The sequence below is a fragment of the Anopheles marshallii genome, chromosome 2 (genome assembly GCF_943734725.1).
Source record: "Anopheles marshallii chromosome 2, idAnoMarsDA_429_01, whole genome shotgun sequence".
NCBI lineage: Eukaryota > Metazoa > Arthropoda > Insecta > Diptera > Culicidae > Anopheles > Anopheles marshallii.
Window position 1 is genome coordinate 33,582,151 of NC_071326.1, and position 17,214 is coordinate 33,599,364.

General features: G+C 41.3%; 4 protein-coding genes across 4 annotated transcripts in view; 1 reads left to right on the top strand and 3 right to left on the bottom strand.

Annotated features, from left to right (window-relative positions):
• Positions 1-5,521, bottom strand: part of LOC128717875 (cuticlin-4) — a 62,596-nt gene extending 57,075 nt beyond the window's left edge. Inside the window, exon 1 of the mRNA XM_053811548.1 lies at positions 5,504-5,521. Coding sequence (XP_053667523.1) covers positions 5,504-5,521 — 18 coding nt within the window. The remainder of the gene's footprint in view (positions 1-5,503) is intronic.
• Positions 5,522-11,327: 5,806 nt separating this feature from the next.
• LOC128707061 (adrenodoxin-like protein 2, mitochondrial) lies at positions 11,328-12,663 on the bottom strand. The gene is made up of 2 exons (XM_053802007.1): positions 12,467-12,663; positions 11,328-11,664 (listed from the first exon to the last, which is right to left on the bottom strand). The coding sequence occupies exons 1-2, from the start codon at positions 12,661-12,663 to the stop codon at positions 11,328-11,330; spliced, it is 534 nt and encodes a 177-aa protein (XP_053657982.1).
• Positions 12,664-13,402: 739 nt separating this feature from the next.
• On the top strand, positions 13,403-15,771 carry LOC128717876 (nibrin-like). Its single transcript, XM_053811549.1, has 3 exons — positions 13,403-13,430; positions 13,494-15,607; positions 15,697-15,771. Exons 1-3 carry the CDS (start codon positions 13,403-13,405, stop codon positions 15,769-15,771), a joined length of 2,217 nt encoding a protein of 738 aa, XP_053667524.1.
• Positions 15,772-15,920: 149 nt separating this feature from the next.
• Positions 15,921-17,148, bottom strand: LOC128717877 (uncharacterized). Its single transcript, XM_053811550.1, has 2 exons — positions 17,070-17,148; positions 15,921-17,005 (listed from the first exon to the last, which is right to left on the bottom strand). Exons 1-2 carry the CDS (start codon positions 17,146-17,148, stop codon positions 15,921-15,923), a joined length of 1,164 nt encoding a protein of 387 aa, XP_053667525.1.
• Between the last annotated feature and the right edge of the window lie 66 nt (positions 17,149-17,214).

A 17,214-nucleotide genomic window follows, 5' to 3' on the forward strand; every position in this document is an offset into this window, starting at 1 on the left:
GGGCAAACTTTACGTCCCACCGGCACGAAGTGAAAACGTACGAGGCAATGTGCATCTTACGTGAAGTGAACTGTGTCTCCCATGCGCCGTATGCAGATGCAGACTTATGCTGTGAATTTAAGGAAATGGAGCAGCGGTTTTGATTCACACGATTAACGGTTGCCTTTTACATTTCACTCTTCTATTTTCTGTTTTCGTTTCTCATTTTAGGTATTGCATTTTGTTACATTTATTATGTTCAAACTTCCAAATGTGTCTGCTCAATTCAGCTGGGAACGATTCATTAAGTGTAAAGAGAACTTTTGCCTTTAAAATAAACCGAACTGGCCAAACGTCAGAAAGTATCGCGAGCTATATAAAACAATAGATGTGAAACTCTAACTTGACTTTTTTTTAACCACAAATAGTAAAACGTCAATCACTGTAAATAAAATTGCATACCTTAAGGCGCTTCTTATTTTTCATAGCAAGGTTTTTTTTTTCATTCACAATTAGCTATTTTTTTTTCTACAGCTCTACGGTGGCAATGATCATTAACTACAGCACAAATAATTATTCCACCCAACCAAGCTGATAAAATACCTTCACCCACACTGGCATCCACACCATGACGACATCCACTTTCGCTACTTTCGTATGCGTCTTCGGCTGTAATGATCGAACTCGCGCAAAATGGGATCATGGACAGCATATGAGCAAATACTGCCCAATGGATGTAAACTAACTCCGCTGAAGCAGCTTTTGTATTATTTTACTATTCACTAGTGATCGTCTGTGTGGCAATAGATACCCTACTTGCAACCTAACGTGCGATGCAGTTTGTTCTGTGCTTCTGGGATAACGATTTGCTAATTTGCGTATCAAAATTGCTTATTCACCCTTACAAAATGTGGATCATCTTGTGGAATTCTTGAAAATTTAATCACTCTATTTACATTTGTACCGAATTTCTTTCCGCTGCTATCCTTGTAATGGAACGGATGGCATCCGCCAAGATCTGCACGGCAATCTAGGCAAGACGGTGAATCGTGAGCAAAGCAAACCATCTCACACTTGCCTGCCTAAAGGGGGTACTGTGTTAATCAAACAATCGATTAGTCCGCACGTTAGCATTCCGCACACAGGCTCCTACGGGGCACCAATTGCTAACCGAACCATGCTACCGCGACACGAAGCCCGTGAGCGATGTACGTCGATGCATCGCGGCGCAGTTATGCTGGCCCGCACAAACGCCCCGGTTCGTTTGAGGCACGTGCATGTATAAACAGCAAACATTGGCATGCAACCGCACAGTGTTACTCGTGTGAGGCGTTGGCCGGTACTATGTTTTATGCTGCTACCCAACGCCACGGTATTGCAGGTGCCGATCAAGGTCAGTATGCTGACGCTTTCCACACCTGCGAACGGTGTGCTAAACGGTGTCATCTTCCAGCCGTCGCACGCCATTCGTTCATGGTGGGATTTACGCCTTCGAAAACACATCCTTGTTTGCGGTGCAATGGATCGTTCTGTTTGTGGAAGCAATTTTAAAGGCGACGAGGTGATATCGGTTCCGTGTACACACTTGGTCTGTTTCTGGTTTGCTCAATTAATTTTGTGTAATTGGGTAAACGGACACTTTGGAATGTAAACGAAACTCAGTACGAAAACAAGGAAAATCTCTTTGCTGTTAAAAGACCTTCATATACTGCATTTCAAAATGATAACAACGAGCAAGTTTCTCCTATCTGCGGACAATATCAAAGCATCGATTTTTTCTTGTTATTTTCTCAATTTAATTTTGTCTATTCACTGAAAATTTTGTATTAAAATTACAACTAAAAATGAGACAACAATGAGGTTACCAAGGCAACGGAACGATGGGTTGATATCCAATACTGTCCAGATGTGAGACTTGATCCTTAAATTTTCATAACAGCTAATTTATGATTTTCGGAAATAATTCCAACAAATAGTCATTGTAAGAGTGATTTGATAATTTTTGAAATACCCTGAATTATTATATGTACCCAATTATATGTGTCTTAGAAAACTATGTAAAACTTTTCTTGCACCTTCACAACCATCAGCAGCTTAATGTTCTCGAGATTAACGCGAATAGAAAACTCTTGTACCAATGATCTAGCCAGCTTTTGCACTAGTCCTTACCAGATATAATGTTTTGGATAATACTAATACAAAAGAACTTGCGAAGATAGTAATATTAGACAACAATACTAGCCTATGCAACAGCTTAAAGTTGCCATCAGACAGATATGGTGGATCATATATGTTCGCACATAATGATTTACAAATTATCGACAGATTATTACAAACAGGGCCTAACAATTTAACTAAACTACTGAGTTCTAATTCATGCTATTTTAAGCCATAATTCAATTCCAATTAAGTAAAGGTATCATTTTGGGACACCTGTTTCGAATGTATTGTTTGCAACGTCAACCTCAAACCAATGGATAGATAGAAAGCAGAAAACCAATAAGTAGATAGAAAGTACACTAGAAAAACAAAACTAGATAAAAAATAATTTTGGAACGCAGTGCAACAAATATTGTTATCAGTATTAAAATATTTCTGTTTCACCAGCAAATTATTCTGCAATATTGTACCTGCATTTATTTTTCTTTATATTGCTTTTTATTCAAGAAGAACCGCCTACTCATATTGACGAAATTTGTATATTAAACCCGGTTGAAATGGTGAAATAAAATTCAATATCTCATTGCAACTGATTCGTATCCACTTTGCAACAGCAACCCAAATTTGTATGGAAACCAAATTATGTACAACGATCGGTAACTCGATCGTTCATCGAAATCATTTTCTCTATCTCGTTACTTAACACAATGAACACGATAGGAAGATCGGGCGTTTTATCAACAAACAGCAATACAAACAAAGACTTGGCCAAATAATCAGCAAAAATTTGTTAATCGATACCTCGTTAGCTCGTACGCAATTTAGACCCCGTGCTCCCTCTGCATGGTGCAGCCATCGGATTGAAAGAAAAACCAATGCTGATCATTCGCACAAACCCATACGCAAACAGACACAATGTTAACCAATTTGGAGGCGGAGGCCATAAAGAAGCTCATACAGCCGGCGGTTACGCGTTACGCGATGTTAGGTCAATGATGTTCCATGCTTACAGCCCCCGATCCCAGATTACTTCCTGCTCGGTGTTGCTAGTTTCGTAACGTTTCACTGTTTAAAACTGTCTAAGACGCGCAAAGCCGATGCTATCATCCTGTCGTCCATGAAGACATGCAATACAATGTGCTTTGTTGGGGGCAGATAAAACGTAACCAAATTGGAACTTGCACAGGGAAGCACAATTGTCAACAAAGGACGGTGTTACGGATTTGAAAGTCTTCCTCTTACCAATTGAAACATTGAGGCAGCTTTACCAGAAGGCATAACATTGACTACAATTGCGAAAAATAAAAGTTGAACTAATTTATGAGGTGCGTTCGTTGCAGAGCTTACATGCGATAATAGTATTAAAAATAGTAAAATAATGCATAACAACCGAAGTAAAACAAACGACAAAAATGTTTCACTAAACGAAATCACATAGATGGGGTGATGGTGCTGCAAGCCCAAACAAAACATCGATAAAAATGTAACAATAGCATTTTATATCGCACTGCCCCAGGAATGGGTTGTTATTGTTTTGTGGGTTTGTTTGATATCACTTCCCCTATGCGCTTCCTGCCTGTGTACATTCCCAACCGGTGAAAGTATACGTCACCTCCACCGGGAAAGACTCACAGATCAGTGACTAGCGGTGGACACGGTCCTCGAGACGGTATGAAATTCCTTTCGAAGGAAGCGAAAGGGGTTCCAACCGTGGACAGAAGGTGTAAGATCATCAGAGTGGTTGAACACTCGAGGTTGGAACAATTGGAACGCATTTTAGCTGCAAGGTGTCGAGTTATTCGAGTTCCCGCGTGATGCTATTGCTACCATTTCGATCGTAACAATTGACAAAGTTTGTCTGGTTAGATATATCAGATAAATGTTTCTCGAGTCTAAAAAAGATAATATCCTATCTAGGGGAGAAAACTTTTTGTTTTTATATGTATATTATGTTATAATGGTTACCACTCAATGTACACTGTCTATGATCAATGAAGCAATTTAAATGAAAAATTAATTAAATCGTGCTGCTTACGGAACCTCATCACACACCATAACACATTCCGATCCTACTTCATACGAAGACGCAACGTAATACAACAAGTGAAAAATCTCCAATAATCGGCAAATGATGTGCCCTTCTCCGGGTAGGTGTATGATGTTTCTTGCAACGATTACGTTCCGGTTCGATTGGATTCTCTTGTTTACCTTACTGCTTCCGTACACTGCGGTAGACGGATGGCGTGATCAGTACACCGCAGAGGAAAAAAAAAACAGAAGCATCCCAAATGTAATAATCAATCGAAATCGATCATCGCCGCACAGCCACCATCCGTGTACATCCGGATGTAACTTCGGTGCGTACGATTTCACTTTAGTTCGCTGACCTAACACCACCCTTTCTGCAAACGCCACAGATAGCCTGTAGGTCTGTTGCCGAGAGAGTCTTGAGCTGTGTTGAAGAACAACGCAGCTATTTACTATTTGTTTCTTAACCAACATTGCAGACGTAACACACTTTGGACGATGCTGCATGAATATGATCAAACACATTGGACAGTAGAAGAGAATTTGTCACGGGGTCACTGTGACAGTATGCGGCGACCCAGTCACCGATAGAATTGACTCTTCCTTTCGTTCAGGCGACCGACATTTGTTGCTGACATCGTGCGCGCTGATGTCATTGCGGATGGTGATGAACACCTACCGGGTATGATGTTGCCAGATGCGATTACCCCTTTTTTTCGGTCGAAGTGCGTCGGAAGAAAGGAAAGGAAACAGGTCAAACTTTCGTGCGCGTTTCGACATACGACACCGCATGCTAAATTCGTCCCCATATTCAAATAAGGCGACAGGAACGGTAATTGCAAAAGAAATTATCGATCGCAAAAGTCTCTGTGTGTATGGGTATTTGGGTGTATAGAGCAGCCCCCACGTCAAGGCTGCCTTGGACAGGTATTTCCTTTGAGTACTTAGCAATTTCACCTCATTTTGGGACGATTTGTTTGTGGGTCGCAAGGTTTTACTTTTGTTTAACAGTGAATTTCACATCAATGATTTAATTTTGTGATGCGACCGAAATAAAATGCTAGTGAGAGTAGTCTCAGTGTTTTAGGATAATCATTAATTTGCCTAAAATTTATCCAATTATATCCCACAGATTCTGACTATAAAATGTACTGGGATGTGTTACAACTTTCCAGCCTGAGTAAACTTCTCTACGAACAACACTTGCCGGTCAACAACACGGTGGCCAAAGCTTGATACTAACATTAGAGGGTCCAAGAAGCGTATCCATGAAACAACCGCAAGAGAATAAGGCTGGATTGAGGATAAATGCGACGAAGACAAATTAGCTACTTACCGGAGATTTGACCGTCATTTCGGGATGTTACAGGCATTTTGCTATCTCGATGAGATCGTAACTTTGAATTATAACGTAAACAATAATTCCCGAGGCGCTGTTGTGAAACTTCTGTGATTCAGAAAAATCGAAGAAAATGCTAAATGCAGCGTACGACGTACTGTAAGTAAGTAAGTAAGTAAGTAAGTAAGTAAGTAAGTAAGTAAGTAAGTAAGTAAGTAAGTAAGTAAGTAAGTAAGTAAGTAAGTAAGTAAGTAAGTAAGTAAGTAAGTAAGTAAGTAAGTAAGTAAGTAAGTAAGTAAGTAAGTAAGTAAGTAAGTAAGTAAGTAAGTAAGTAAGTAAGTAAGTAAGTAAGTAAGTAAGTAATAAAATAAAATTGACAATAGAATAAAATTGCACTCGCCCATTTTACGACAGTAAAATTGCACCTATATCAACTCCGTACTGTCATACGTTGTTGCAGCATACATTTATGCTTCCTGCAATATCGTCAACATGCATTATTTAAGTTTTTCTTCATCTTGCAACTGTTTTTCTTTCCCATTGCAAAAACGCTACTTCCTAAGCATGATCGTTATTGGATCGAAAAAGTGAAAGAATTCAAATTAAATTAAATTACCCGTTAACCTTGCTCCACCCCAATTTTCCGCTCGACGGTAGTTTCCACACAGTAAAGATTAAAGGGAATAGCATCGTATGTTGCTCGATCTTACCCGTTCCTGTATTAGTAGCAGTGGCGGCATTTCTGGCGATTCAACTCACTCGCGGTACGGGTTTGCCTTGTTATCAGAGGACATAAAATTAAATCGCTTTGTTTTCACCACCACCCCCCACTATCCCCCTTCCCTTCTACTACAGCGCGAACCAGCCGAATGTGAACACTTTCCATGCACTCGGTTCGTGCTAAATTTTGTAAACCAACCACAGAGATTTTCCTCCTTCGAGAAAGATATCTTCCGTCATCGTTTCCCACCGTGCCGTGCCGTTCATAGGCCCGTGGTAAGCGGAGATCATTATGGTCAGCATTGTTGTCATGTTAAACTTCCCAATTATCTCTGCCGGGTGTTTTCGGACCGGTACCGTCCGGTGTGACTTGGGTGATCGACTGACAGCGAACCACGGTGGTCGCGACGAAACGCCAATAAAAACAATGATGCTAGTAATAATAGCAGCAAACCGTAGCGAAACAAACGTCGGAACAGATCCCGTAAAAAAAGACGATATGGAGAAGAGGTTCTGAAGGTGAGGCACAACCAAACGACCTTTTTTCGCCGTAAATGAACCGGTGTGCCATCATCGGTCACAGGGCCGGATCTTGCAAGGTGATTTGTGGGTTTATTGATTTTTTTTTCTTCGTTTTGGCTTTCAGAAGCATGTTCGAAATATACCAATCAAACCAAAGTTTATGCGTAAGGAGAGATCTACACTAAGGAAGCTCGAAAATCTGCAACTTTTGAAGATTTTTCCTAGAGAAGTTGCCTCATTTTTTAGATGGAAAGTGATTCCATTTAAAATTGTATTCTTTAAAAGGTGTAGTGTTTTTTAACACAAAATATTACGACTTAGCAGGCCTTTCTTCTAAACACTTCAGATGAAAGAATCACTAAAATAAACTATAAACCTAAAATAAACTAAAATAAACTATAAATAGTCTACAAACCTAAGAGAAGTCAGTTTAAAAATGTTCTCGACAAGCACTAGTAAATTATGTAGAAAACACTTGCTGAAATTTTTTAAAACATTATTTAACAGTTATTCGAAGAATTCTGAATTCCGTTAAGCGAAACGATGTTTTGAGAAAAACATGCGCTCGAACTTAGAACGTGCGCAGTTTGTGCATGGTGATCATTCTACTCTTTGATTCTCTACGGCATCTTCGTTATCTGTTGGTGTATTGAGTAGAAATTTTGAGCAGATATTTCTGAAACCTAAAGCATCTAGAAAATGCAATCATCCCCTAATTATGTGTAAAACGAGCCACTAAACACAGCTCAAATAGCAGGGGAATTCAAAGTCCATCCCTTCCATGGCAAACTAAAGCAAAGATAAGTTATGTCATATCTTTAACAACTAGGTGAGTTTTCGTAACAAGCAAGTGCTAGAATCAAAAAAATATTATACCCTGAGTTAAATACCGTGGCTTTACTGCACTAATCAAACATTTCAAACCTCCGCAAACAACCCCCCAGTACTGGAGTGTGTTAAAATTAAGCGTAAATCAAACGAAATACCTAAAAAATACCCACCAATGCAGTAATGGAAGAAGTAAAAAAAACACACACACAGGTCAATAGACGCACACCATGTTCCCCAGAAACTACTTGCCTCACTGCCATTCCCTCTCGTAAACGAGGTGACGAATATCTGTGATGAGAAAGGCTTTCACGTTGCACACTCCAATTGCCCGTGGTTCAGGCGGAGCTTGGAAGACTGGCCTTGACCACCAGTTTTAAAAACCAGCTTCACAGTCGAACGAAAGTTGTCACTTACACGAGACATACTTGGCTAATAAACTATCGCCTATCGTCAACTACGGATAGCCTACTTTCGTGTTACAACCTGGACTCCTTGGGAAGCATCCTTCCACCCAAGGAAGCAACACTGTGAGCAATTGTTTATGATGTCATCCATGTTTGAGGAACTTTTTTTCTGTCACACAAAACAGATGTACTATCAAAGAGACCAGAAAACAAATTTTCTAAGTTACTTCAACACAATATTTAAAAGGAGTATTTTTTTTGTATAAGTATATCATTTACTGCTCATGTAGATAAACTTGAAGCATGATTGGTAGGGAAATGTATCCCACGGCCTTGACACGTACTTGCACGTTTGAAAAACACAGCTTTCCATCACGGTATGCGCAACAGTGTCGTTAATCGCTTCCCCGTCACTACATACACACCTGCCCCAGTGTTCCAGCCGCTTGTACCAGGGGCCGGTTTAAGCATGATTAGTGAAGATCGGGAAGGATTTTGTCATTCAACCATGTTTACTTCTTTCGCGTCGCATCTTCCACCTTTCTCGTTGCTGGCTAACGATGTGTTCTTTCCCCTGGCCAGTTAATTTCTCTTCTTACTATGTTCCTTACATGCGGTTCGAACCATTAATACCATGTAATATGGTTTACTGATACCTCGCTTATGCTATTTCTAAATGTTTTTTTCTGTTAAAAATACACGAACTTTCCGAAGGAGATATGTAGATGACATATCCCCTTCAAAACGCCCTGAAAATCATGAACAGAGGTTTCTGAGATACCAACCACTATTCGCCCAACGGTGAGCCCTGTTTCTAGCTTATGTTTGGTCCGGACGTTTGGTTTACTCTCTAAATTTCCAACCGCACGACACGATTAAACCAAACCACCATTGGCATTGGCGACCGAAAGTTGGAACAGCATCAATATTAGGTGCTCGGAAGAGGCCCCTTGAAACAACCAGTTTGGTTCGTTTTGGTGCCGCAGGACATGAAACTTAAATTTACGCACATCGGAGGCTAAATATTTGTATCTGTGTTCCGTCCATCGCGTGTCTTCGGGTGCTGGTAACCAACCTGATCGTATCGAAAGATTATTAGCCCGTTACATGCCACGATTTTGTTCCCTATTGCCGTTTTGAGTTAGTGCTTCATTTGGAAGGATTAGGAAGTTGATCGGTTTCGTTGGCGAAAGTGAATGGAAATTTTCCGGCTTGGAAATGCATTGCATATGGTGTGCATGTGCAGCAGTGTACGATAGTGTACTTTCCATAACTTACACGTTAAGCTGGTGCAATGTAACGTTCGACCTTGATGTACGTGTATTAGTTTGGCTAACAAATAGTACTATTTATTAAATTGCACACGGATTGCAAACCATAAAAAATTAACCGCATAAAACTGTACCGCTCAATGGGCAACTTACGTGGCTTTAATAGTTGATCAAATCCGTGGTAACGCGTCAAGAAGATCGGGTCGTGATATGGGAGAAAGTGTGACCGCAAATGAAAAGTAACCGAATTATAAACGCCCATCGGCCATTAACTTACCCGGTTGCACCATTATAAAATAGTCAGATGGACTGATGAAGATAAGGCTAATCAACGGCATCTTTCTATGTACACTTTTACCTTTCGTCCGAATATAACCCTGACGACCTGCCGGATATTTCGGAATGCACCACTCTGCTTTTGTTTCATACTTTCCTGCACCGGACGTGCATTAAACGGCACTACATTCAATTCAACGCCGCGGAACGATCGAGGCGCCACATATTTCGCAGCCTGTGTCCATCGAATTGGCATACAATGGGTATAGGGTGGTAGGCGAAGAGAAAACGAAATGCACTCGTTATGATAATGTACGCGATTGCTCTTCTCGACCTGTTCAACGTAACGACCGGGATAAGGCCTAAACACTTTTTTCTAATAGTTTGCTTCATTTTTTTTGTATCTAAGATGGTACGAACGGAAGCTTTTACTTGGCGATTGTCTGATAATCTTAAACGTGTCTGATGCAAGGTGAGAGATGGCAATTAGCAGAGCAAGATAAATATTTAGCTGGCGAATGGAATGATTCCCCGTTGCAGTACGAAGAAACGTGCATTTTAAATGATTTCATTAAAAGATAAGTTTGCTTTGCATTGGAAATGGTGAAGGACATAGATTTTTCATGTTACTTACTTATTACTTATTACTTATTACTTATTACACATTTACTTACTTATTCGGAGCTACAACCGCTCCCCGTTCTTAGTCTGTTTCAGGAGTCCTCTAAAATGCTCACAGGTCAACAGAATACCTTTTCTGACGGATATAGGAACACCATCACCGCCGCGGCTGGATCAGTACAGTGCAGTACAGGACTTCGCTATCCTCTCCAATATTCGTCGCGTTACGATGTCAATCGATAATAATAATAATGCGATATATTTCATATTCTAGTGCTGCACGCCCATTTTTTATCTGTTCGGCTATTGTTCCGTCAATGCCTCATTAGATTTCCATAGTAATTTATTACTTTTAAAATAAAACTTTCTTTTTCCTGCGTTCGATCTATTGAAAATACATACAATGAATTAAACCCAGCAAATCTATCCTTAAGCTTTAAAAAAGAACTAGAAAATATTACACAACAACTTTTGAAAGTTTTCCTTTTTCGTACATTTTTAACAACTTTATTTTCTCTACCCAAATAAAAGCTATTTCGCTGAATGCTTCAAAATGTATCCCTTTGCACAGTAATATGTAATTTTTTGCGTAATCTTTTATATACAGCACAATTTAATCGGTTTTTGCATGCATTATAACACCATTTACTATGGCGCTCGAAACATGTTTCCCAGATATTCTACGCGTTTGATTGCTTTTTTCTTTCGTGTTTTCGTGCACGGTACACTTGGTAAGCTTTTTTGTTCCGCTTCTACACAAAACCATCCGATCGAATAAACATTTAACAAATACTGCATCTTAAGCAACAACACTGCATCGGGTATGGGATGAGCAGAACTAAAGATGAATAAAACATGCTCCAGGCGTGCGTGGATCAAGCACCTCGTGAATCATTTATCGCATACGGCTCGATTTAATCGGTTTGGTACATTTTAAAAACTATCCATCTAACATGGAACGGGGGTCAAACTGTTGGCATTGCTGGACATATTTACAACTGGAAGGAACACGTATCGAGTGAAAAATAAGACTAAACGGTACGCAAAGGCGCCTTTGAACTAGCATGAAATGAAAAACAAAAACCGACCCAAGCCGAAGGTCTCAAGCTGTGTGCGTTTGTTCCTGAGTTTGTTCATTTGCACAGAAGAAGACTCGGAAGCAAAAAGCTGCAAACCTTAGCTTCGGGCATCGTTGATTGTGGCTGGTACGCGCACTTCCAGCCCCTGCAGCTCTTTCGAGAGCGTGATTTGGCAACCGAGACGCGATGTGTCGGTCAGCTCATAGGCTAGATCCAGCATATCCAGCTCCTCGTCGCTTGGCTTTTCCGGCAACCGGTCGTAGTCCGGTTTCGCGAAGATTAGATGGCAGGTGGAGCACGTTAGGGTGCCTTCACACGCACCGAATCCTTCAAAGTCGATATTGTTGTTGACTATAACGTCCAGCAGCGAGTCTCCGACCTTGCCCTTTGCCTTCACCCGTTCGCCATTCGCCCGTACGAAGGTTACTTCCACCCTACAAAATATAATATAGAGATAACATAATTAATTTCTCTATGAGCGTCTTTCGTTTTCATTGCATTTCTTGGAGTTGAGATCATACATTTTGGATGATCATTAACAATTAGGATTATATGACCAAAAAGAAACTTTAGAAATTTGGGGTTCATTATTGTTTCTCGTTTTTGTACAGCTTATAGAGATGCCTTTTGTATTGACGCTCTTTAACTTTCAATTAAAAACAATGCAGGATGCACACACCCACATATCACAACTCCAACAGTATCTGCCACCGCAATGGCAGACAGATAATGCATATGAGTAAATATAGCTCCTGATAAAAATTTAGCTTCATCATTCTAACAAAGTACAGGTCATCTAATGTTGATGTATACGTGGGATAATGTCTTCTACTTCCTTGATATGATATCTTCGAATGGATACACAGCTAAAAATAAAACAAAATGTTGCTTCATTAAATTAGCTCGATTGTAACAAATTGGCCAAATTGATAAGGTTGTAGGTTGTAGGTTGTACGGTGATTCTTGCATCGCTACCCAAGCAAACTGTTGCTCGGGACAGTACTCGCGAACAACTAACAAATCCCTCACAAACTCCGAATAAACTTTCACTTTTGTAAGCCAAAAGAAAGGCCCCAATCGTTTGTGTAGGAAGTGTTACTTCAACCCATCCAAATGTTTGGTGCTGCTGATTACAACTCCAAACGACGAGGGTTAATCGAAGTACAATATATGCATTCCCTAGGCATACGGTTTGCGAAACATGAATCTAATCAGCAATCACACACACACACTTACTCTTCACTTTGCAGCTTTGGCTGTGATGTGGACAACGATCTTGCACTGTTAATCCCGTGCGTGTGTGCCATCCGTCTGGCGCTGGCGAACGCGGAAATGTTGGTTGAGGAATGTCCCAGGCTTTGTAAGCCAATTGCCACTTCCCTCCGGATGAGTTGTTGGCAGAGCTGCCGTGATGTAACCGCCAGTCGGAGCATGATGTTTGTTTCACCGTCGTCGTTCGAATCGGATATGACTTGAATGAGAGGTACGCTGAGGTAATTCGTTCCGCGTTTTGTTGTCACGATCGTCTCCTGATACCACACGTTGCTCGACTTGGCGTGAAGTTTCTGGGAGCCTACCGATTACACTTACACTTAGTAAATGGACAGAAGATATATGCACTAATCAAGCATAATCAGCTGGCCGGAAATTATCCAACAATGCACGAACAATTCACTTTTGCCTTCCAGCTTTTTGCTCTTTACGCCACCTCATGAAAACACCTGTTTGACATTCGACTATTGCTCAATGTGTGATGCAGGGTTGGTTGCTATCGTAAAGCAAAAAGATTCCGCTAAATACCCGATCGGGCGTACAATTTCAAGTGAAAACAGTTGCAATACCAAATTGTTTATAGGTGTAGTTGGGTATTTATCTTGTTGAACTCGGCATATTCGAACCGATTACTATTAAATACGCATTTAAAAAACTATTACATGCAATCTAATATGCGAGTTGGCGCTGTTGGAAAATGATTTGTTTTTCTTATTATGAAGGAGTGTCAGACCGTATTGCAATGAAAACCCCTGTCCAACCAATTGTCACAACTGTCAGAGTAAAAGGCGCACAAGTTCAATTGCTACAATTTATTTCAATCCAAGAAGCCTCGAAGCTTTTCGGTAGACTAACTACAAAGTTTTTTTGATAAAAAGGTTTAGGTACAAGTGCGTAAAAATGTGGTACTTAAGAAATATTAAAACGCGTAAGTACTTGTACTCAGCGTCATGACGTGTGAATCACCAAACCAAGTTATTATCGCTTCCAGATCATGTATACTACCTGGTATCGCAACCCGCCGGTCATACAGTGGGCCGTATTGGCACAGATCTTATAATAACCGGAGATGAATCGATCAGTCGCAATCATGCCATGTTGCAACCGTACATGAACGTACTAAACCTAACCGATACAGGATCTCGGTACGGATCGTACGTTAATGACAACATTGCCAAAACTGTCCCCATTTCGAAGGAGCAGGCTACGGCACTGAACCCCGGAGATAAGATACGATTCGGTCGATTTGGAAGTATCTGGCTGGTGGAGAAGGTAGATTTCCGGTGTCTTACCTCAACGCTGATAATGGACGAAGGGCTAAAAACGATCCTACACAAAATTGGAGCCGAGTTAGTGTCCACCTATACCGAAGGGGTAACGCACCTGATAATGCCCACGATTACCGTCACTACGAAATTCCTCCAATGCTTGGTCGGGCAGGTACCGATTGTTATGCCAGAATTTTTCCAAACCATCGACAGGGATTGTATCGCCCATGGTAAAGCACTGCCATCGGAAAAAGATTTCGTACCGGCATGCACAGAGCCTTACATGCGAAATGAACCACAACTGTTTCACCTTAATCCTTCTCGGAGCAATCTTTTTGCGGGAAAGGAATTCATCTTTTTCAACACTGGCCAGTTTGGCCAGTTTGAGAGTATTATTAAAATAGCCGGTGGTGTTTGTTTGTGTGCAAAGAGTGAGAAAATTCTTAAATCTCGCTTTCTTAAGCCGAATGTCGTTACCATTAAACTGAATTCATCCAGCACTACTCAGTCGCAGTCTCAATCGCTCGAGACATTGTCCCACTACTTAGCGGCGCACGGACGTCGCATGGTGCCGGATATGGAAATCGGATTGGCGCTCATATTTTGCTCGACGGAAAAGTACTGCAATTCGGAGTACAGCTTTGCGTTCAACGTTGAGGAATGCTGCAGTTCTGTGAGTGGTGATGGTGATACGCTGGCCAAAAGCACGGAACAGCAGTCGGAGAGTACGGATGCGAAGCATACAAATATGACGGAAATCCACACCATCCCGGAAACGGAACTTCATACTGAAGTTAAACAACGAAATACTTTTACGAACTGTAAGACTAACAGTATTTCTTCCCGTTCATCATTCGTGGTTCCAAAAGTTGAATCCCTCAGCAAAAGTATACCGGAAGAAAGGCGCAAGTCAAAACGGATGCAAGAAGCGCTACAAGAAAAAATAAAGGAGCACGATGGTAGCAATCTACCAAAGCGTCTCCGCATAAATGCCAGTCCGGTAGAAAGCGTAAGCTATTCGCCAGTGGTCCATTCCAAGCAATCTGAAACTGAGCGCCAGAGCAGTGAGTTGCGCATTCCTGAAACACAACCCACACCTGATTCAGTCGTATCAGAAGCTTTGCAAGCACGTGGATTCCGTAGCGTCCAACGCGACCGGATGGAACGGCCAGGCCAACCTGGTAATGAACCAGGCAAAGCTCACCGTGCCATCAATCTGGACCTGGACGATGACGACATGCTAATATTCGATGAGTTGGCGCCACGAAAAAAACGTAAAATAAATGATGAAAAAAAAACAACACCCAGCACAGTCGTAGGTGGGAATAGCAGAAACACTCCTGCCGAAGAGGAGAATTTATTCTGCTTCGACGAATTATCCATCACACAGCAGCGACGTGTTACAAACCAACGCAAAGCGAAACAGACTGCTCCTAACGATGTGCTTGCCAATAATCTTGCAAAAAACCCGATCGTAGCGTCCCATTCGGTTGAAATACAAAATCGTAACGCTAGCGACAATTCGATGCGACAAATGTGCCGTGACTTCATCAAGTCAATAAAACCACCTCCCCCAAAAGCATGGATATCCTCGAACATGTGTGGCTTAGAGAAAACCGACCGTTCATTCAACGAAAAGCAAATTAAATATGAACCGCTGGACGAAACCGACGATCCGTGCGGCATACATAGGGATAGTAAAAAATTGATAAAAAATGAGGAGCATGTGATTTCGGTGCTGGATGTAGACATGCAGCTAGTCGCTCGTCGACCGATCGATGTAAGCGGACAGGAAGTTACGTCGAACGGTGGAAAAAATTTCAAAGCATTCGTAAAGGTAGGTGTTGATCATTTTTTAAATGTGAGGCTAAGTAGAGCAATAAGGCTAATTTTTTTATATTTGTTTGTTTGTGATTTCTCTTTCAGAAACGCAACTACCCGTCGCAGTCACTTGTGTGTGCCACGAAGTTGGTTTGTGTATTGGACGATACTCAGGGCTGATGTATTTTTCTCACTTTTACGCTTTATCATTTCAAATTATTAGTTATTGCTATACTTATTTATCTACAGTAAAATAAGCAAATCAAAGTTTACAAAGAATATGAACAAGTTGAAGTTTACGAAATGGTGTAGCTTTATTGAACGCCGATTCAATCATCCATTCTAATCAACTGTACCAATTGTTGCTTAAAGTATTTTACAAACTCAGCAGACGATAGTTCGTTAAAGTTCATCATTAACCGCACATTGAAATCCCCAAAGTGGGTCTCCGATATACCGTGGGTGATCGCCTGCGTTGGGTTGTCTGCTCGTTGCGTTCGCTCCTGTATAAGAAACTGTTGCACGTGAAACTTTGACCGTATGTGATTCAACCGGCTGATATCGAAATCATGTGCCGCGGTACTTTCCGTCCTCTGTATCAGTTCACCGGTATCGGAACGTAAACTTTGCAATAGCATCGCTTTCGGTACGGAACTAAACGATGATTGGTTCTGTGCATCGTCACCCGGTGGTCCAGTTACGTTTTCCATGCGCGCCAGTAAATGTTCTTCCTCGTCTTTGGAATGATGCTGGAGCAGGGTGAAAATGTTCGAATTTAATCCCAGTTCTAATGCCTCATTTGTTTCACCACTGTATAGAATTTCTCGCTCATATTCCTCACCGAGCCAGATCGCCAAACTGGCGGGTAGTTCATATCCCTCCGGTAACCATTTCTTTTTGGTATCGGGCAGGATAAGCAATGCCGGATACAGTTCATCATAGAACTGCACCGTTCGTTTACAGACACCACGGGCAAACAGCCACAGCTCACCCATCAGTCCCAGGAACATGGAGTACATGTGGAACAGAAAACCCTGCGCTATTTGCTTTAAATGGTAGCGTGCGGCTTCCTTGGTAAGGTAAACGACACGTAACAGCATTTTGCCCAGTCCCTGCATTTTTACCAGCAGATGCTCCAGGTTGGAACGGATCGGAAGGTTTATCTCCCGCTCGATGTAACTCGACTCTGGCAGGAATCCATGGAAATCCATTATTATGCGCACCAAATCCATATTTTTTATGCGAATCAGCATTTGATTAAGCCGACGCATGATTTGAAAGCCGTGCATGTTGCGCAGACGGTTTTTCCAACGGTTGCAGAAACGAGAATGATATGCTGCCGCTTTTTCGAACGTGCTTAGCGTTGAGTAATAATTTAGCATATTTTCGCTCGTTTTTGTAAGGGTGCAAATATCTGGAATGGAGAAGAAACAAGTGCTAACTTCGTTTGTCGGGCACACAGGTTGTGCAGAAACTACCTTCCTTGATGTGTTTCGTTTTGCATGGAGCGTTTAATACTACTGGTGGATTTAAATTTCTTTGATTCCATAATGCCATTATTAACAGCTAATATGCTCAAATTTACGTTAATTACACAACAAAGTTATCTGCCGGCTATTGAAC